Source organism: Chrysochloris asiatica, unplaced genomic scaffold, assembly GCF_000296735.1.
Source record: "Chrysochloris asiatica unplaced genomic scaffold, ChrAsi1.0 scaffold00242, whole genome shotgun sequence".
Taxonomy (NCBI): domain Eukaryota; kingdom Metazoa; phylum Chordata; class Mammalia; order Afrosoricida; family Chrysochloridae; genus Chrysochloris; species Chrysochloris asiatica.
Genome location: NW_006408760.1, coordinates 1,525,556 through 1,546,099, shown reverse-complemented (window position 1 = coordinate 1,546,099; position 20,544 = coordinate 1,525,556). Strand labels below are relative to the sequence as shown.

General features: G+C 50.3%; 2 protein-coding genes across 2 annotated transcripts; both read left to right on the top strand.

The window, feature by feature from the left end:
- The first annotated feature begins 512 nt into the window (after positions 1-512).
- Positions 513-3,789, top strand: TMED9 (transmembrane emp24 protein transport domain containing 9). Its single transcript, XM_006873445.1, has 5 exons — positions 513-702; positions 873-973; positions 1,996-2,121; positions 2,466-2,612; positions 3,572-3,789. Exons 1-5 carry the CDS (start codon positions 519-521, stop codon positions 3,719-3,721), a joined length of 708 nt encoding a protein of 235 aa, XP_006873507.1. The 5' UTR covers positions 513-518; the 3' UTR covers positions 3,722-3,789.
- Positions 3,790-11,096: 7,307 nt separating this feature from the next.
- Positions 11,097-20,144, top strand: B4GALT7 (xylosylprotein beta 1,4-galactosyltransferase, polypeptide 7). The gene is made up of 6 exons (XM_006873444.1): positions 11,097-11,235; positions 15,478-15,840; positions 18,114-18,339; positions 19,046-19,129; positions 19,392-19,496; positions 19,989-20,144. Exons 1-6 carry the CDS (start codon positions 11,186-11,188, stop codon positions 20,142-20,144), a joined length of 984 nt encoding a protein of 327 aa, XP_006873506.1. The 5' UTR covers positions 11,097-11,185.
- Positions 20,145-20,544: the final 400 nt, after the last annotated feature.

Genomic DNA, 20,544 nt, shown 5'->3' with positions numbered 1-20,544 from the left:
ACAGCCTCGGAAACCCTGTGCAGGGTCCCTATGAGTCGGAACCGACTCCACGGCACTTAACAACAACAACTCAGCTTGGAGTCCTGGTGTGGTGCTGTGGGTTACTGCGCCAGACTGTAATGCCGTTTGAATTGCAAGGTCGGAGGTTCAAGCTCACCAGCTGCTTCTCGGAAACCCTACACAAACAGGATCGCTATGGGTGGGAACCGATTCGACAGCACTTAATAACAATAAACAACAACTCAGCCTGGTGTGGCGCTGCAGGATAAGCACTGGACTGCTAACCGCAAGGTCGGGAATTCAAACTCACCAGAAGCTCTTGGGAAATCCTATACAAAGTCTCTGTGAGTCGGAAGAGAAGCCGCGCCCAATCAGGGACTGCCGCGCCAAGGCCGCGGGCCATCTCGGGATTTGTAGTTCATACGGCCGAACTCGCGGCCCCGGCAGGCCCTGCGGTGGCGGCGGCGGCAGGGCTACGTGGCGCGGCAGACTGCGGCTGCACCAGCAGGTGGGGCAAGATGGCTGCTGAGCTTGGCGTGCGGGTTGTCTGGCCCGGGCCTGAAGCCGTATTGGGCAAGCTGGTGCGAGCCTTCCTGCTGCTCCTGTATTTTGCGGCTCGCAGCAGCGCGCTCTACTTCCACATTGGAGAGACAGAGAAGAAATGCTTCATTGAGGAGATTCCGGACGAGACCATGGTCATAGGTGCGACCGGGAGGGAGGGAGTTTGGAAGAAGACCGCGGTCTTGGCATGTTAGGTCTGGGAGATTCTGGTCCTGAGTGGCGGAAGGAGCCGACCTCGCAGTGTACTGGGGGCCTCGGGCCAAGAGCCGCCTAGCACTTTTCTGATCTGCGCGCTCTTTGCTTTCCTCCAGGAAACTACCGGACGCAGCTGTATGACAAGCAGAGGGAGGAATACCAGCCGGCCACCCCCGGCCTTGGCATGTTCGTGGAAGTCAAGGACCCCGAAGACAAGGTGAGCCAGCCCCTTCACCCCGCTGAGTCCTGCGCCTGGCACTTCTGCGCTGCGCCAGGCAGTCGCTGGTGCTTCCCCACCTAGTTTCCGCATCTGTTGAGATGTTGGGAAATAACAGTTGCTGTTGTCGAAAGCTTCCGGGTTTTTATTCCAGGGCAAACCTGGGATGCCCCAGTGCTCGCTACTCCTCTCCATTTCTGCCTGTTGCATGATTTTCTCCATTACCTTTTTTGACCCATTTCCCTGGGTTGTGAAATGTAAATACACCTAGTTTGGAAGTGTGGATGAGTAGGCTAACTACGGTGATGGAAATTGAAGGTTTTTTTGTTTTTCTGTTTTAAAACTGTGATGTGTAGATTTTGGGATTTTGGGAACATTATAAAGCCTTTGAATTTTGACAAATAAGTTTTTAAAACAACAACAAAACCTTGTGTTGACACCTTTCAATAAACACACCACACACACACAGACACACACACAAAATATCCACCAAAAGAAGAGACTTTGTGATACTAATAATGCTCTTCCCAAGAGATGCTACCTACCAACTTAGGATACCAGCATCTTCATCCAGACACCAGTCATTCTCAGCGTTTATCAACTACTTCTAATTTGGAAATTTTAGTGTTGGGAGGAGCCCAGGTCTCTACTTATCAACTCTGATGGCTCTTAGGGCCTTAAGCACCATTTCCTTCCAACTCCACCCTTACAGTTGTTAAGTACCATGGAGTCAATTCCGACTCATAGCAACCTTGTATAGGGATTCCAAGGAGTGTCTGGTAGGTTTGAACTGCCAGCCTGTGGTCCAGTGCTTTATACTACAGTGCCATAGTTAGCCCTATAGTTGTTGTTATTAAGTGCCATCAAGTTAGTTCTGACCCATAGCGGCCTTGTATTGGGTTTCCAAGGAGTAGCTGGTGAGCTTGAACCAGCGATCTTGTGGTTCAAACCAACTTCGCAGTGTAGCGCATTATCCCACAGCACCACACCAATGTTCACTAAAACCCTTTCCCTTCCTCCAGGTCATCCTGGCCCGGCAGTATGGCTCTGAGGGCAGGTTCACTTTCACTTCTCATACCCCTGGTGAGCACCAGATCTGTCTTCACTCAAATTCCACCAAGTTCTCCCTCTTTGCTGGAGGCATGCTGGTAAGTAGACACATGTGGGACTAACAGTTTTTATTCTCTAGTTCTGCTCAGCACTGGGGACTGGTGGGACTGTGCTTGTGAGATGAGTATGTGGGATCTATGTCTCCTGAGAAGACTGGGTTTCTGGTGGGCTTGCAGGACACGATTGCTAGCATCAACCAAGCTTATTTATTCCTGCCTTTGGGTCTGGAGCCCTGTAGGGCGGGACACTCAGGATACCACAGTCCGTGTTGGGTAGGTAACTGAGCAGAGGAAACAAAGAAGGTGGGAGATCAGCTGTGAGTCTTAGCAGGAGAATGGAGCAGGGATACCTGATTCCTCTTTACTCCCTTATCTGTCCCCAGAGAGTTCACCTGGATATTCAGGTGGGTGAACATGCCAATGACTATGCTGAAATTGCTGCCAAAGACAAACTGAGTGAGTTGCAGCTACGTGTGAGACAGCTGGTGGAACAAGTGGAACAGATCCAGAAAGAGCAGAACTACCAGCGGGTGAGTGGTTGGACTGGGAGTCGTGGTCTTCCCAGAAGCTGCCCACTGGTTCATCTAGGAGATTCCTGATGAAGCCTCTAAGGGACTTACCTGTGCATCCTTATCACTTCATTGCAATACTAGAAGCTGAGCTGGGGATTACTGACTCCTCTTTGTTATTAAAGATATACCTCTAGGATGATGTCATTGCCCTAAATCACATAGTAAGTGACAGAGTAAAGATTGATACCAACATTCTTGGGTGCTATTTCCACGGCTCCAAGTGCTCCCAGGACCAGGGATCTAAAACTCGTCTGTGTTCAAGAGCTGGGCAAATACTGTCAATGAGCTTGTGACCATGGAGACCAGTAGGGCAGTGACTCTTCTAAATGGGAGCCCTTACTGTGCAGTGCTAGCTGAGAGATGCCTTGTAGAAATGCCAGCTCTGAGTTGTCAGATCTTCCCTTTTTTCAGGGGGTTTCATTTTTTTTTTAAAGTTTTAACTTCCTGGGCATTAAATGTTGCAAATAATTGAAATTTTAACACTGTGTGAGCCAAACAAAATACACATATAGGCCAGATCCAACCCCCAGGTCACCAATTTATAACACAGTCTTCAAGGTGTTGTTTGTGAGAACTGAGCCAAGGGCTCACAATATGTCCAGCCCTGTGTACTGCAGAACAGCATCATGGGGTGATACTACACCTATTTTACCTCTTCCCCAGGTACCAGGGCAGGACTAGGTGGGGCTTATATTTCATCGATGAGAACAGACAGGAGAAATGAGTGGGTTGCCTGCAGTCATCTGACTGGTAGGAGTAAAGACATCCCCAGGTGACTTCTGACTCTACCCAGGTGATGTGACTCTTAGCAGTCACCTGGCTGGCCCCAGACATCCTCAGGGACTGGGAATCCAGTAGATGTACCAGCCTTGAGTAGGGACCAGCCAACTTACTCTTTCTGTTTTCTTCTTTCATAGTGGCGGGAGGAGCGCTTCCGGCAGACCAGCGAGAGCACTAACCAGCGGGTGTTGTGGTGGTCCATCCTGCAGACCCTCATCCTTGTGGCCATTGGAGTCTGGCAAATGCGGCACCTCAAGAGTTTCTTTGAAGCCAAGAAGCTTGTGTAGTCACCGCAGGCCTTACAGCCAGACTTGGGGAGAACAGACTGCTTCGAACTGTTTACTCTCTGGCAGGACTATTCCCAGCCTTCAATGCTCTGGAGTGGTGAGGGGCTGCAGGCACACCCAGGCACAAGCTGAGGGCAGCAACTTAGCTGATACTTAGCTGGTGATGGGGCAAATGCCTGCCCCCTCCCTTGGGCTCTGAGCCCTTTGCAGTAATCACCCAGGAGTTGGTGAAACCCCTCAGAACCACCTTGACCCCTCAGAATCACAGTGTTACTGATCATTGATGTGGGCCTACTGTCTGGAATTAGAGGTAGTGGGCAAACCAGTCTTAACTTCTGTCTTTGCTAACGGGGTGGGTTTGCTAACAGGATTTTGAGTAGCAGATTGTGGCATGGCTGTGACTTTGCCACCTTGGGGATCTCATTGTTTCCTTCTTCACCCTAGGCCCAACCTACCAATCCATGGTATGTGTGTGTTGAGGGTGGGGTGGAGGGGGTGGCAGTGTGGGGAAGTGACCCAAAGTTCTCCACATGATTTATTTTGGGGGGATGGGAGGCTAGAGGTCAGGTCAAAAGGCCTTGGTGCTGGCTGGGGATGGCTCCTGTAGGATCTTAGTTACTGATTTCATTTTCAATAAGTCTGGGTTTGTTACACTGGTTTCCCAATTAAAAAAAAAAAAAAAGACTTCTTGTCCACTGTAAAGTTACTCTCTCACTTCTCCCAGTGAGCAAAAACTTCACGGTCCAAGATGAATCCCATCCATGAACTTCATTCTTTCTACTCTCTCCACTTCTTCCTATAAGCGAATTGGGCCTCAAATCCGTACCATTTCCTTGGTACCAGCTCCCTTAAGAGGTACCACACACACTTCCAGAGTCTGTGAACAGAATTACTATGGGTGCTGCAGGAAGCGTCCAGTAAGGGAAGGTGGTATGTGCTGAGCAGAGGAGGATAGTGTGGGAAGAAACAGTTCCTGGATTGTTGGGGTGAAGAGATTGATGAGTTTAACCAATAGCAAGGAGGTTGGAGAGGAGGGATTCTGATGAAAAGAAAAGGCAAGTTACCTAGGGCTGCCATAATAGAAACTATGAAAGTAAATGGCTCTAACACACTTTTATTTGTTCACAGTATGTTATATGCCATGGAGTCAGTTCCGACTCAGCAACCCTGTACAGGGTTTCCAAGGCTGTAAATCTTTACGGGAGCAGAAAGCCTCATCTTTCTCCCAAAGAACAGCTGGTAGTTTTGAACTGCTGGCCTTGCGGTTCACAGCCTGATTTGTAACCACTACGCTACCAGAGCTCCTTAGGAGTCTGAATTTAGAGTGCCAGCTTCAGCGGAAGCCTTTCTCTGTTGGCAGTGGGGGAAGAGCTTTGTCTTTTGCCATTTGTGGACTGGCATTTCTTAGATTTCCATGTGTGTTAGCATCAGTCTTCCCCTGGGTCTAGGAGGTTCCCATTGCAGAAACCCTTCTTTCTTGCTGGTAGTAGGTCTCCTCTCGTTTGATTTGCTTGCTTTTTACCTCTTAGGTGATGCAGGCCATACCCCAGGGAAAATCCCTTTATATCAGCTAGGGTTGTGACTTGATTAAGGGTGTTGGCTTTCCACCCAAATCCCCTTGCAACTGATTGGCTGATCATATCATAGCGAATGATTATATTATTACATAACTGCCAAGTCACAGAATCATGACCAAGCCAAGCTGTCATATTTGGTTGTAAAGTGCTGTTGAGTCAATTCCTACTCAGCGACCCTGTATAGGGTTTCTGAGGAGCTGCTGGTGAGCTTGAGCCACTGACCTCACAGTTCAAACCGACCTTTGTAGCCCTGCGCGTTAACCCACAGTGCCATGTGTTTTGGGAGGACACTATCCAATCCATGACAGCAGTGATGGTTGGAAGCAGAAGTAAACAGCGGGTGGGTATGGTGATGAAAGAACATTCTATTTTGACTGGTGGGGACAGTTGGGTTCGAATTGGAAGAGAACCTTGAGCCTCCAATAAGATTGGAAGAACTCCCTGAAGTTAACAGTTGAAGTAGGTTAATCTGACTAAATGTGCTGGTAGCATCAAAAGTTCTCTAACTTCAGGAGGAGGGAGAACCATAAGTCCAAAGCTGACTCCTATAAGGTGGAGGTCAAATATAACTTTTAACCTTTTTAACAGTTCTGATACCAGCCACCTCACATGGCAATCAGTTTTGCTAGGTTTGATAATTCACTACGATTATCCCAAAGAACTCAGACCATACAGGTATACGGTTTATTAGGGAAGTAACAGGCTGAAATTAAGGATTAAGATTACCTTGGAAGCATCAGGAACAGTGTAGGACAGGACCAATTCTTCAATCAGGACAGCTCTCAGCAGCCCATGCCTTCTGATAGACCAGGCTAGCAGACCCTTCTCTCAGCCATGTTATTCTCCTTTCCACCTTTGCCCTGCTTGGGCAATTGTTACAACTGTAGCTCTGCTGATAAGTACCTGGAGGCACAACACTCCACCAGCAAGCCCCCTGCCCCAAAATGCTCACTGTTTGCTCTGGGCCAGTAAACTCAATGCAGCCATCTTGGCTTGGTCCCCTGGTTCCTACTGCCTCACACTGCTGCTTGTGCTGCTGAATACCATGTCTTGCCTTATGCCATCTTGTGCTGTGTCACATTGCCTGTAGTATTACAACTCTGTCTCCTGGGTCTAGGAGGTTATCATCACAGGGGCCCTGGGTCCAAAAGATGAGCTTCATTCCCAGCTCCTTAATGAGAATGAGATTCCCCCAACCTCAGTGGGATTAGCCTTTTCATGTCTACACCTCCCACACAGACCATCTAACCTTGGTAGGCCAGTAACCTAATTAGCATAGTAATTGACCAGTCCCTGCAAGGGTTTTATGTGCCTTATTTGCATAGTAAACTGTCCAATCTCTTTGTAAGATTGTGACCTAGCAAATCATTTTGGTAGAACAATAAACCCAGGGCCAGAAAGGCGGTAGATAGAGAATCCTGTTGCACTACATTGGCATCATGCAAAAGACAGACGAGGATGAGAATTTGGAGGCTATTTGACTGCATTAGCCCTGTTGGAAAGATGGAATTTCAGTTTGTTACCACCTAGGCCTTTTCCGTGGGTTAATGCGCCAGGCTGCAATGCTGTTTGAACTGCAAGGTCGGTGGTTCAAGCTCACCAGCCAGCTGCTCCTTGGAAACTCTATGCAGGGTCGCTATGGGTCGGAACCGACTCGATGGCACTTCACAACACAACAGGTCTTTCCACACTTTTTTTTAATGAACATCTTTAAAATTACAGAAAAATTAGAAAAGATACCTGCCATTGTCAAGTCAATTCTAACTCATGACAACCCCATGTGCTATAGAACTCCGGAGGATTTTCCTGACTAATCTTTATGGAAGCAGATGGCCAGGCCTTTCTTATGCAGAGGTGTTGGTTGGATTCAAACTGCCAACTTTTAGGTTAGTAATTGAGTAGAAACTGCTTTTATCACCCAGGTACTCCTATGGCAAAGATACCCACTGCCATCAAGTCAGTTCCAACTCTCAGTAACCCTCTACTCATAGGACAGGTAGAATTGCTCCCTCAGGTTTCTGAGGCTGTAAATCTTTACAGAAGTGGACAGCCTCATCTTTCTCCACAGGGCGGCTGGTGGGTTCAAACTGCAGACCTTTCAGTTAGCAGCCCAACACAAAACCCACTATGCCACCAGGGTTCCTATTGCAAAGGTTGTTAAATGCCATCGGATCAGTTCCAACTCATAGTGACTCTGTATAGGGTTTCCATGAAGCAGCTGGCGAGTTTGAACTGCTGACCTTGTGGTTCAAACCAAACTTGCAGTCCAGGCCTTTATCCCACATTATTACTACCATACATTAATATGGTAGTGTCATTACAATTAGTGAATCCAAATACATTCTATATGTATTTTTTACTAAAGTTCATACTTAGTTTTTGCAGTGCAGTAAATTACTTCATATGACTCTTCTACCCATAGTCTTTGTAATTCCCATTAAACATTTTTGCCCTTCTAAGTCTGGGTAAGAGAAGGGAGAAGGTGGGAGAAGATGCTGTTAGGATTATCTGGTTCAGTTGTGAGTGGCTAAAAGAGTTAATTGTGATTGTAAAAACTTGGAACTCTAACAGGTATTAAATGAACTATCTCAGAAGCAGGAATGGGAGCTTTCACTACCATCAAGACGAAAGAGCCAGGAGTGGAGTACATCCTTTGGACCCTGAGATCCTCGTGCATTGAACCTCCTCAAACCAAGGACAGAAAGCTTTTAACAGTGTAGGAGTGGTGAAGAAGCAGTAGGAGGACCAAGAGCCAGGGCACGAGACAGAACATTGGCCTTCCTAGCCCATGGAGCAAGTAAAGTGGAGTGACTTTGGGCAGGAGGCTTGCTTGCAGAGTGGGGTACTCTAGGCACTGAATTGGTGGAGCTGGGTTTGATGACCCACAGAGCCAGAACTGAGTGCCTCCAGGCTGAGACTTATGGTGGAGTGGTGTTCCCTGGGAGCATTTATCAGCAACCCTGAAAGAGCTTTGTAACATTGCATTGGCAGAGAGCAGTCGGTCTGTGGGCATGACTGAGGAATGGCTGTCCTCACTGGAAGAACTAACTGTCCTGAACATTTTCTGATCCTGCATTGTAACCTGTTAACGTCCCTAATAAATGCCATACTGTGAGTATTGTCTGAGTTCTGTGTGGTCACCGCAATGAATTAAGGAACCTAGCTTCACAGAGAGGACTGTCAGAGGAATGGTTTGATGCCATTTTGTTGCAGTTTTACATAATAACCTTTATCTGTTCTGGGGTCCCAGCTATGATACTACATTACCTTTAGTGGTCATATCTCCCTGGAGTACTCTTGACTATGGCAGTTTCTCAAACTTTTCTTGTCCTTTTTAAGGAATACTGGTCAAAATACATTGTAGAATTTGCTTCTACTGGAATTTGATATTTTCTCATGGTTAGACTGAACTAGAGGTTTTTGAAAGGTAAAGAGGTCACATGCCATTCTCATCACATTACATCAAGGCTACTTTCAACATGGCACCACTGTGGTGTCACATTTTTAAATTAAGAATTTGGGGTTTTTCTATGAAATCTGATTTCTTAAGGTGGATTGGAAAAGTGGCAGCATCAGTGGGCTCAAGCGTGGCAACAATTGTGAGATTGGCCCAGAACCGGGCAGTGTTTCATTTTGTTGTGCATAGGGTTGCTATGAGTCGGTACTGACTTGATGGCATCTAACAAGAACAAGGTGAATCAGATCTCACACTAGTGGGGCTTCATCATGATGTGGCAACAATTACCTGACTGATGGGTGGCTCTCCCCTTTAGGTGGGCTTGTGCTTCCAGGTCACAGTCCCATCTCCCTGCATCCATCATTGGCCTTCCCTGACTGCTCTCTGCAGAGGGTCAGCCTTACCTTTGTCATCAGCCAAACCTGGGCTGGATTTGCCAGGGTGCTGGTTGTAGGGTGCAGTGCCCTGGAGAGTTCAGAACAGGGGTGGGTGGGGTGGCTTTTATGCTTCTGGGCTTCAGTGGGAAGGATGGGTGTGGGGGATAATTTAGTTTCCAGATATACTGAAGTCCTTTCTGAAGTCCAGTGGTTGAGATCATAGATTGTGGAACCAAACTGCCTGGGTTTACATCTTGATTTTGCCTCTCTGAGTCCTGGTGTGGTGTTGTAGGATAAGCACTAGACTACTTACTGCTAGGTTGGTAGTTCAAACCTCCCAGCTGCTCCTCAGAAACCCTATACAGGGTTGCTTAGTTGGAACTGACTCGACAACAGAACAGCAGCAACACGCCTCAGTTGCCTCATCTCTAAAGTGGGCATAATGAGTAACCAACTCATAAGGATAGGGGGCAGTGGTGACTCAGTGGTCAAATACTGCCTTCCATGTGGGAGACCTGGGTTTGATTACTGGTCAATGTACCTGAAGTGTACCAACACCCAGGTCAGTGGAGGCTTGTGTGTTTCTCTGATGTAGAACAGGTCTCAGCCGTTTCAAGATTAAAATGAATTAGGAAGCAAAACCTCGTGATCTAGTTCCAAACAAGCAGGTAATGAAAACCCTATGGATCGCAACAGTCAGATCCTGCTGTGCATGGGGTCACAGTGAGTTGGAGGCTGACCCAATGGCAGCTCACAACTCTTAACGATTTAATGAGGTAACAGTAGTAAAGAATTTAGACTGGCACCTAGTAAGAACTCAATACCCATCATTGTTGATTACCACTCATGGTGACTCCCTGTTATAAATTAGAACTGCTCCATAGGGTTTTCTTGGCAGTAATCTTTAGGGAAGCCGACCAGTAGGCCTTTCTTCCATGGATCTGTTTGAGTGGATTCTAACTGCCAATCCTTCGTGAGTAATCTAGTGCAAACAGCTTGTAGTACCCAGGAACTAGCAACAGATATTAGCCATTTATTATGGAACTTAGTTTGTGTGGAAGAGCAGAGGAGATCAAGTCTAACAATCCGTTTTTCCTATGTCGGAGGCTGGCCCAGAGAAGCCTAGAGGCATATGGTAACAGGAAGGAATTACTCCCTTCTTCCACTCCACCAAAGAGCCCTCTCCTGGATGGGAGCTATTGTTTACATAGGGTTGTCTCTTGTGCCCAGTGTGTTTGCATTTTCTCACAGTAATTCTCACAGTAATCACATCAAATGTTGTTGCAATTAATTAAGTGCTCGGTAGTCGGTTCCGACTCATACCCTGTATTTTGTATTGAGTTTCTGAGGAGCAGCTGGTGGGTTTGACTGCCGACCTTGTGGTTAGCAGTCCAGTGTTTATCCTACAGCGCCACATCAGTTCACCATACAGAATAGAAATCATATATAACTCCAGGTGCGGAAACAGATGCAGACACATGGTGGTTTATTCCCAAACACAGTTGAATAGGTTGGCTATTTCAAGCCAGTCAATGTCTTCAGAAGCTGGCTATTAACTACTACTTAGGGTGACAGCTAAACTCAAGACTGACCCCTAAACTTGTCCTCTCCATCCTTAACCCCTCCCCTCAAGCTAGTTGAGGAGGAAATACACTTCATCTGGGCTAACTACAGGGATGCCAGGTGTTTCCCCGCCTTTGAGAGAAGGAAGATGCAGATTACCCCAGAGCGTCTGGTTCGGGAGTCCAGGATCTAAATTTCAATCCCAGCCCAATGACTTTTTGGGCGGCATCTATCCAGTCATTCTGCCGCCTTAGTTTCTTGGGAAGTCAGGCGGATCCGGAAGGTAAGAGTCTGTCAAGCGGGAAGCACGGACGGGTGGTTTCCTGGCGTGCAGAACCATTGGCGCAACGGCTCTGGGAGCAGACGGCGCGGCCGGAGCAAAGGACCGGTCGGACCGAGGGGCGGGGCGGGCGGCGGAGGCGCCGCGTAGGCCCGGGAGGCCGGCCGGGCCAGGAACCGAGAGCCCCATGTTCCGACCCCTCCCCGAACGATGTTCCCCTCCCGGCGGAAAACGGTGCAGCTGCCCTGGGAGGACGGCAGGTGAGCCGCGGCAGCTGATCCGAGACTTGTCCTCTCGAGTGCTTCTTCCTTGGCTGCCCCGAGAACTGCCGCGTCTCCATCTCCTCGGGGCTCTGCGGCTCTGTGCTTATCCTTGTGGGTCACTGACTCACTCTGTATGGGTGTCTGTCTGGCTCGATGTAGGTCTCCGTCTCCACCGGTCTTCGTCTCTCTGCGGGTCTCGGTTGATCTCTTTGTGAGTTTCTGTCACTGTGTGAGTCTCACTGTGATCTGCATTCTCTCATTTGGATCTCTTTTGTGTTTCTCCACTGTTCTCTCCCTGTCTCTCCTTTTGCGGGTCTGTTGGCCTTGGTGGACCTCTGGCTGTCCTTGCGTCGCTGAGTGTCTTTATCCGGTTTCCCTGGGCTCTGCCTCCTTCATCACACCCATTTGGTCTTAGCTTCTAGCCGTCTCCCTTGTGCTTCCCCAACGTTTACAGGCTGCCCAGAAGAACAAACCAGACCCAAGTTCTGTAGCTCTTCTTGGTTGGTAACTGCCTGCCATTCTGTAGGTACTCCGCACACATACATGAATTCATTCTGGGACAGCTGTACGTGAATTGGAGCCTGTTCTATATTAGGTGTAAGCTTGGCCCAGACCATATTGTTGTTAAGTGCCATCATCGAGTCCTTTCCAACTCATAACGACCCTGATTAGGGTTTTCGAGGAGCGGCTGGTAAGCTTGAACCGCCAACCTTGAGATTCAAACCGACTTTGCAGTCTAGAGCATTAATCCACAGCGCATAGCTAGTGATGTTGTTGTTAGTTCCCACTAAAGCAAAATGGCGTCAAAGGTATTTGGCTGCCTAGGTCTGGGGGAATGCCAACACTTCAGTCTAGAGACATGCCCAGAGAAAAGTCTCACGTAGAATACCGGATAGTGGGTCCTAACCCAGCGAATGACACCTCATATCATTTATATCTGTTAAATTTGCCTGATGCTCCAAACTTCTGGAACTTTGTGGGTACAACTCTTTACCTGTGGGGAGTTTTGCACAATTCCTGTTGAAATAAGGCAGGGATGTAATAAAAACATGGACCATGGAGTCAGACCTGGATCAGTAATAGCCATGGGACCAAGAACAGGTCACTTAATTTGTAGCACTGTAGGATAAGCACTGGACTGCTAGCTGCAAGGTCGATAGGTCAAACCCACAAGCCACTCCTTGGAGACCCTATACAGGGTTGCTGTGAATCAGAAGCGACTCGTTGACACTTAACAATAATTTTTCTGACCTCAGCTTTTCCACTTCTGAAACGGGGGCCATAATATCTACTCTGCCGGGCTGTGTGAGAATTGAAGGAGATCATATATGCATAGCCCTTGGCATTGTGCCTTTTGTTAGTGCTGTAGAGTCGATTCCAACTCAAAGCCACTCTGTATTGGGTTTCTGAGGCTTTAAATCTTCATGGGAGCAGAAAGCCTCATCTCTCCTTAGGAGTGATTGGTGGGCTCAAACTGTAGACTTTGTAGTTCACTGTCCATTGCTTATTTTGCCTAGCCAGAGGAAGTGCCATTTGTTGTCCAGCAGTTTCCTGGGTGTGCAGAACCATTGGTACAATGGCTCTGAGAGCAGAGCTTTGCAGTTTTGAGGTGTTGTAATTAGAGCACTGAGTTTTCAAACTATGTATCAGTAGGGTTTGTATGAGGGAAGAAAGGAAAGTAATAGAGGAACATTTATATTTCCTGACGCCTATCTCATTGGAAGGACTCCTGGTGTGGCGCTGTTGGTTAATGCGCTAAATTGCAAAGTCCACTTGGACCAGAAGGCCTGTGGTTCAAATTCACCAGCTGCTCCTTGGAAACCCAATACAGTGTCACTGTGGGTTGGAACACTTAACAACAATATCTTGTTGGATCATAATAGCCAGAAACTTTAACAGATATGGCTGTATACTTTTCATTCAGGAATACAAAGATCCATGCAACAAGTGCTGGCCATGCTGGTCCTGGAGCCATCTTTCCTAAGTTTGAATCCACCTCTTAACTAGCCTTGATTACAGATTGATGAAAGAGAAGGCCTAGTCTAGATTCCGCTTTAGTAGAGTGGCCTGGGAGTCTTGGGATTGTAGATCTGAAGTTTACCACCAGGTGGCACTAGGAGCAGCTGTTCTCAAAGCCCACTGTCCAGCGGAATTGGTACTCCGGGCTCTTCATTCACTTTGGTTCCTTGGGGCACAGGTTCCTGTAGAAAATCTGGGCCTAGGGAACAGCAGGTACAAGTAATGCCCAATCCATGCCAGACCCTGGATAATGGTCACTGCTTTTTCACCCAAAGGTGGGCTATGACTCCATGTCCATCTCCCTGGTCTCCACCTCACCCTCAGCAAGAGACTGGAGGGCGAGGGAGAACATGTAGAGGCTCCAGCCTTCCCAGACCACTTACAGGACTGGGCTCCACTCTTCCTCAGTGGAAAGTATCATCACAGTACAATGGAGGGTAAGTCAGAAGGCAGCTGTGTGAGACATGGGCCTGGCTTCAGGGCTGTTGGCTTCCAGATTGGCATTGTGCTCAAGAGAAAGGTAGAAGCTGTGGCCTAAAGCATGCCCTGACTGCTTTGACTCCTCCTCTAACTCACTGGGCAAGTGAGCACACCCTCACTGTTTGACCTGGGGCTCCAGAAATGAATCCACCGGTGTTTGAGCTCCTGGATCCCTAATGTGGAAGACAATTGGTGCCTGAGAGTAGGTAGTACCAGATGCTGTGGGAGGACTAAGGAGGGAGCCCAGAGTGCTGACCATGACATTGGAGTTTGGGCCTGAGGGTTAGCAGGAGCTTCCCAGCAGATATGGTAAGGGCATTCTCGGCCAAGATGAGCAGCCAGTGTGAGGGCTGGAACAAGAAGGACCATCACAGTGTGGTAGCCTGGGGTTTGTTGCTAAGTGCCATCAAGTCGGTCTGACTCATAGCGACTTTGTATAGGGTTTCTGAAGAGCAGCTAATGGGTTTGTGGTTCACAGTCAGTGCTCATCCTACAGTGTCACACCAGGAGTCTGATAGCCGGTAGCAGGGAGTTACTGGAGTGGGGCCAGGTCACAGAGGGCTTTTCCTGCCAAGGCAAAGAGGCTGAACTTTGTCTTATAATGAACAACCCAACTAAATCAATTGCCTTTCCATGGATGATATTTCAGATCACTAGGCCTTTTTCCCCAAGGTACCTCTGGGTGGACTCGAACCACCCACTTTGCTGTTAGCAGCTGAGCTCTTAGCCATTTCTGCCACCTAGGGATTTCACTTTGTATATGGAGGAGTGCTATCCCTGATATTTCATAAATCCAAGAGAGATTTTGGCAGTAGACTACAAGACCTGGTCATTGGTAATTGGTGACTCTTTGAAGTGCAGATTATTTCAGAGAGAAGTGTGGCAGAAGTTTTCCTCCTCTTGCATCCCTCTGTTCCTTTTTCAGTACTCTCAGGAACTTTCAGGGAGAAGGACAATTGCACCTGTTTCTCTGTACTTTCTAAGCTAAAACGCAATCTCTCCCAGCACCACCACAATGTCCAAGAGATTCAGCTGTCTTTCTAGTGTCTGAAGCCAGCTGGAGCTGTCCCCAGCCTTCATCTTTCTTCCCCTCTTTGTCCCTCATCTTGTCACATGAGTTTCTTCTTGGTCTGAAGCTTTAAAACTGGTTCAGTGAACTGAAACTGTCACCTGGCCCTTGTATTAGTTTGGGGGCAGATCCAGTCCTCCTGGTGTAAACATTGGTCACTATGTCTGGGACAGATATCACTACCCACACCTGTCTTGGGGACTTTCTGCTAAGTCTGAGAAGCAGGATGAGGCCTAAGTTTCTGCTGGAGGTAGACCTGCAGGGAGCAGCTTTGGAAGGGAGTACCTTGGTCCCCTCTAAAGTGGGGCTTCTGCCGTAGACTCAGGACATGGAGTCATTGTTCTGGGAAGGGGTGAGTAGAGGGGCAGAGGAGCCTTGCCCCTGTCCCTGGCCATGAGCAGCTCATGGTCTGAACAGAACTCATGGATATAAAAGAGTGTTAAGAAGCTGGGACAGTTCTGTGACGGGAGTGGTGGCAGGGCTTCCCAGGGGTAGGTGGCACTGGCTGGGCTAGAAGTGGGCAAGATTCTGCTGCATGGGGAGTGGCTCAGACCAAAGCACTAAAGTGGCATCTGCACTAACTCCAAGGTACTTGGGACCTGCCAACCGTGTGTGCTGACTCACGGCGAGGCGAGCCCTGCCCTCTGACCTATCCCCTGCTCTTGTCCCAGGTCCCGGTTGCTCCCGGCTGGCCTGCCCCGGAAGTGCTCTGTTTTCCACCTCTTTGTTGCCTGTCTCCTACTGGGATTCCTCTCCCTGCTCTGGCTGCAGCTCAGCTGTTCAGGTGACATGGCCCGGGTGGCCAAGGGACAAGGACAGGAGACTCCAGGCCCACCTCGGGCCTGCCCCCCAGAGCCACTTCCTGAGCACTGGGAAGAAGACCCGTCTTGGGGTCCCCACCGCCTGGCAGTGCTGGTGCCCTTCCGTGAGCGCTTTGAGGAGCTCCTGGTCTTTGTTCCCCACATGCACCGCTTCCTGAGCAGGAAGAAGATCCAGCATCACATCTACGTGCTCAACCAGGTGGACCATTTCAGGTAGGGACCACCCCCAGACCTTCCCTCTGGACCAGCACCTCCTGTTTAGGGCTGGCCTGGCCCCTTGGTGCCTGCTCCCCTTCCTGCAGCAGACCAGCCCACGGTGTACCTCTAGCTGCAAGCACACCCATGGGCAGTGGCAGGAGGGTGGGAGGTGGGGATCTTAGGGAGAGTCTGGGGCTGGGGAGGGCCCTGATCTGCATTCCATCTTAGAAAACTCACTGTGGCTGCCGGATGTGCAGCAGATGCTACCAGATCAGAGGGCCAGCAAGGAGACCACTTAGTGTAGTTACCAGTGTAGTCGTCCAAGATGAGGGAGGCTGGGTCAGAGTGGCTGAAGCATGGGCAGGAGGAGAGGTGTGGGGTGACACAGGACCTGCTGATGGTTTGGATGTGGGGCTTCAGGACAGGGAGGGAGGGCTGTGTTACTCCCAGCTGCCATCACCCGACAATACTGGGAGCCTCACATTATGTGTTCATCCACTCCCCACTTTATAGTCACCGTTTCCCACCTTCTCCTCCCCTTCCCCTCTCAGCATTGCTCCTTGTTCCTCACTCTCAGCTGGTGGCTTTACTTCCTACTTCACTGGAGAAGTGCAGGGGGGTTCTCAAAAAGTTCATGGAAAATTCTATTATCTTCTAATTCCACTCTCCCATCAACTTTTTAAAGCCCCCTTTAGAACCAATTGGAAAAGAACTTCCACAGTTGCCCCCACATTTATCTACCAATGTTGGTACAAGTACCCAGCTTCTTGCCTGTTTTTGAGGATAACCGTACCAGCTCCAGTCCCAGACCCCTTCTCCCACATGCACATGGATTCCATCCCTCTCCCTTCTCAAGCCCCTTTCTCTCCTGCATGAGCAATTTTTCCCTCTTTCTTGGAACATTTGTGTCAGCATGCACACATGTGAAATAGTACCCATCTAAAAGGAAAAAAGCAAAAATGGCTTCCTTGTTGCCAGACCCTCTACTGCTGTCACCCCTTCCTCTGCTCCCTGTTGGGACAGAACTAGAGAGAAGCGTCTACTTGTTTTCACCCTTTTCCGCTCTTGAACCACTCAGGCTCTGACCCCCCTCCCCCCTTAGTTCTGAGGCTGACGCTCCCCTTTTCCTATCCACCTGCCAGCAGCACTTGCCAGGTGGACATCTGCCTTCTTAGAGGACATCCACCTGACCCAGGGGCAGCGCTCTGCTCTTCTCCCTCCTTGCTAGCCACCCTTTCTTGTCTCCTTTGCTGCAGCTTCCCCATCACCTCAGTTTTTCAGCATTGCTATTTCATGGGCTCAGTACTTGAGGACCCCCCTTTCCTAGTGCCAGTCTTTCTCTGGAGGCCCCATCAAGCCCCTGGTTCCTCTCTTCTGAGCTCTGGTCTGACACCCAGCTGCCCACGTAGCCCCTCTGGTGGCATCTCACCCTTCCCTTCCCCGTCCCAGACCTGCTTCTCTTGCTCTCATCCCCAGCTCAGGGAATGGAAGCTGCTCAGGCCAGAAAACCTTGGGTCAGCCTCCACTCCTCACACACCACGCCCAGCCCCTCCGCACATCTGCTAGAAAATCCATCAACAATCTGTTGCCCACTTCTCACCACTTCCATAGCTGCCTTGGTGAACTTGCCACAATAGTAACAGCCTCCAATGGGTCTCCCGGCTCCCCCTTTATCCCTATAGTGTCTTCTCAACATACCAGCTGCAGTGAGCCTTTGAAAAGGTATGTCAGAGTACAGCATGCCTCTGCTCAGAACTCTCCCATGGCATGGCTCCCATGGCTCCCACCTCTCTGGGATTAAAAGCTAGAATCCACCAGTGACCCCCCAGGCCCTGCCCAGTCTGCTGTTACCTCCAGCACCCTTCCCCGCACCCCCAACACACACACACACTCTGCCTAGCCACACAGGGCTGCTCCTGTCTCAGACCTTGGCAATTGTTCCTTTGCTTGGGGCTCCGTTCCCTTTCCTGCCTCCCCTAAACATACAGCCTCCAGGTCTGTATTCAAATGCCACTCTGTCTCCATGGCCCTTCCTGACAGTATTTTATCCTCCTTACCCTGCGTGGCTTCTGGAGGGCAGGGAGAGTGTTTACATTACTGTTTCCCCTGTTCCCTGTGCTCAGAACAGTTTCTAGCCCACAGTAGGTACTCAAGAGAGATCTGTGGGGTAGATGGAGGGACAGGTGTGGGTGGACAGGCACCATGCTGGGAAGTCGGTGTTGGGCGGGGGCAGAAGAGGCACCCCCAGGAGAGTGTAGTGCGTGCCTAGCCTCAGTTGCCCTGCACAGGTTTAACCGGGCAGCTCTCATCAACGTGGGCTTCCTGGAGAGCAGCAACACCACAGACTACATCGCCATGCACGATGTGGACCTGCTGCCCCTCAATGAAGAGCTGGACTACGGCTTCCCGGAGGCCGGGCCCTTCCATGTGGCCTCTCCGGAGCTCCACCCGCTCTACCACTACAAGACCTATGTCGGTGGCATCCTGCTGCTCTCCAAGCAGCACTACCAGCTGGTGAGCCGCCCACCAAAAAGGAGGTAGTGCCCTTGCCTTAGAGCAGCTGGAAAGCTTCCACCAGAGCAAGGAGGGTGCAACCATTAGGGTGGGTTCCACTGTGCAATAGAGCCCCTTCTTGCTTGGCTCTTGATGCTGCAAAGGCTGGAGATGGGGTCTGGCTTCAGTACAGCTCATCTAGCCTCCGAAACCGATTCTCCCTCCGTATCTCTTGGTTCTGCCTTCCCTCTCTTGGGTTCATTTCCACACTTCAGGGTATAAAGTAATGTCCCAGTTGCTACCTCTATCCCTCTATGATCAAATCTGGTAGGAGATGGAGTCCAGGAGCCCAGAACTGAATTGGCCTGACTTGTGCCCCGGGCCCATCCCTGACTGTCACTGGAGAGGGATGGAGTACGGGGGCATGAAGAACTGAGGGGCTTGGACCCATGTGTCCTGTTCCTCTCTTTAAACTGAGGCTGTAACTGGCTTCATATAAAGAAGTCTCTGAGCCTGGAGACAGTCATATGCAGGAGGAGACTGGGATGCCCTCGGGCTGGTCTGACACTTCTGAGGAGCCGCCCATCACACTCGAGCTCAAGCCCCCAGGAGAACAGGGCAAGGGGCTGGGGCCACAGTGGTGGGGGAGTCCCTGGGCATTCACTCAGCAGCACAGAAGGAGAGGAGAGCCCTGGCTGCTCCTGAGTGACATGCCTGTCTCTGTCAGTGCAACGGCATGTCCAACCGCTTCTGGGGCTGGGGCCGCGAGGACGACGAGTTCTACCGCCGCATCAAAGGAGCTGGGCTTCAGGTAAGGCCCCCAGGGCTCACTCCCTCAGCCCTCACAGCAGTGGTGGCTCAGGGTCACTTTTCTTTCGTCAGGTACAATTCCAGGGGTTTGGAGATAATCCCAACCCTGGCCCTGACTTGTCCTTGCCACCTCAGTCTCCTCTTTTGAACCATAAAGTGGTGATTGGGAGCCCTGGCTCTGCCTCTGGTAGGCTGTGGGAAACAGGGACCTGGTGCTGAGGCCAGAGCATCTGCCTGACACTGATTTTCTATGGCCTCCTTAGCTTTTCCGCCCTTCTGGAATCAAAACGGGCTACAAGACATTTCAACATCTGCATGACCCAGCCTGGCGGAAGAGGGACCAGAAGCGCATTGCAGCTCAAAAACAGGTGCAGGCCGACTCCTCACTGGGGACTGGTAGGTGGTCATGTGGGGACCAGCAGGCCCGAGCAAGTCACCAAGCACTCCTCGGGTCCATGCAGTCTGTCCTCCCTTGCTTGCCCTCAGGTCAGTTGATGGGCGTATTCTGCTTGGGCACTGTGTCCTGCTCTGGTGGCCTCTAGGGGCACCTTTGGCACTGTAGGTCACAGAGATCTCAGGGCCCGGGGGTGGGGGGAAGGTCAACTCAGCCGATGGTGCTAGAACTCTAGGGGCCTCATCACTTAAATGACCTCTTCTCCAGGAGGCATTTGGTCCAACAGAAACCTCTGCTCTATTTCCCAGTGGGCTGCAGTCCTGGGAAGGGGCTCCCCTTCTTGGAGTTTTTGGTTCCCCTCTTTAGTGGGGACCACAGAACCTCCGGGGACATGGCCATGAGGGATTGAAGGGCAGTTGACCCCCAGAAGCCAGGAATACATGCTCTCTCCTCTGTTCCTCCCCAGGAGCAATTTAAGGTGGATCGGGAAGGAGGCCTGAGCACTGTGCGGTACCGTGTGGATTCCCGGACCACCCTGTCAGTGGGTGGAGCCCCCTGCACAGTCCTCAACATCCTGCTAGACTGCGATCAGGCCGCCACCCCCTGGTGTACATTCAGCTGAGCAGCTGGACAGCCCAAAGCCGTGCCTGCAGGCCACAATGCTACACACAAGGCCTTAGGCAGGGCCAGCTCCTATGGGATGTGAAGTTCACCAAGGCCTGAAGTCACCAACAGCCAGCCCAGCAGTGGGCAGAGCCTGACTAGGCTACACATGGGGCCCTGCCAGCAGTCAACAGTGATGGGGAGAGGCTGTGCGAAGCCCTGCTGGGACTATCAGCTCTGTCCTCTCACATGACCTGCTTGTCCTGCTTCGTGTGCTGAGACCCGAGAATGGTGGGAGGGCTCCTGGGCCAGCAGGGTTGAACAGGACCGTCTCTAGCCCGCCTGTCTTTGGTCCCTTGTGCACAGAGCCACCTTGGGTAGAGACACAGTTTGGAAGTCAGGCAGCTGATGTCAGTGCA

What these genes read in the sequence shown, in the direction of transcription:
- TMED9 (XM_006873445.1), top strand. Translation starts at nt 519, where the DNA reads ATGGCTGCTGAGCTTGGCGTGCGGGTTGTCTGGCCCGGGCCTGAAGCC. An exon ending in TCTTTGCTGGAGGCATGCTG is followed by an intron (nt 2,122 to 2,465) that starts GTAAGTAGACAC and finishes ATCTGTCCCCAG; the next exon opens with AGAGTTCACCTGGATATTCA. An exon ending in AAGAGCAGAACTACCAGCGG is followed by an intron (nt 2,613 to 3,571) that starts GTGAGTGGTTGG and finishes CTTCTTTCATAG; the next exon opens with TGGCGGGAGGAGCGCTTCCG.
- B4GALT7 (XM_006873444.1), top strand. Translation starts at nt 11,186, where the DNA reads ATGTTCCCCTCCCGGCGGAAAACGGTGCAGCTGCCCTGGGAGGACGGC. An exon ending in CTGCCCTGGGAGGACGGCAG is followed by an intron (nt 11,236 to 15,477) that starts GTGAGCCGCGGC and finishes CTCTTGTCCCAG; the next exon opens with GTCCCGGTTGCTCCCGGCTG. An exon ending in GCATTGCAGCTCAAAAACAG is followed by an intron (nt 19,497 to 19,988) that starts GTGCAGGCCGAC and finishes GTTCCTCCCCAG; the next exon opens with GAGCAATTTAAGGTGGATCG.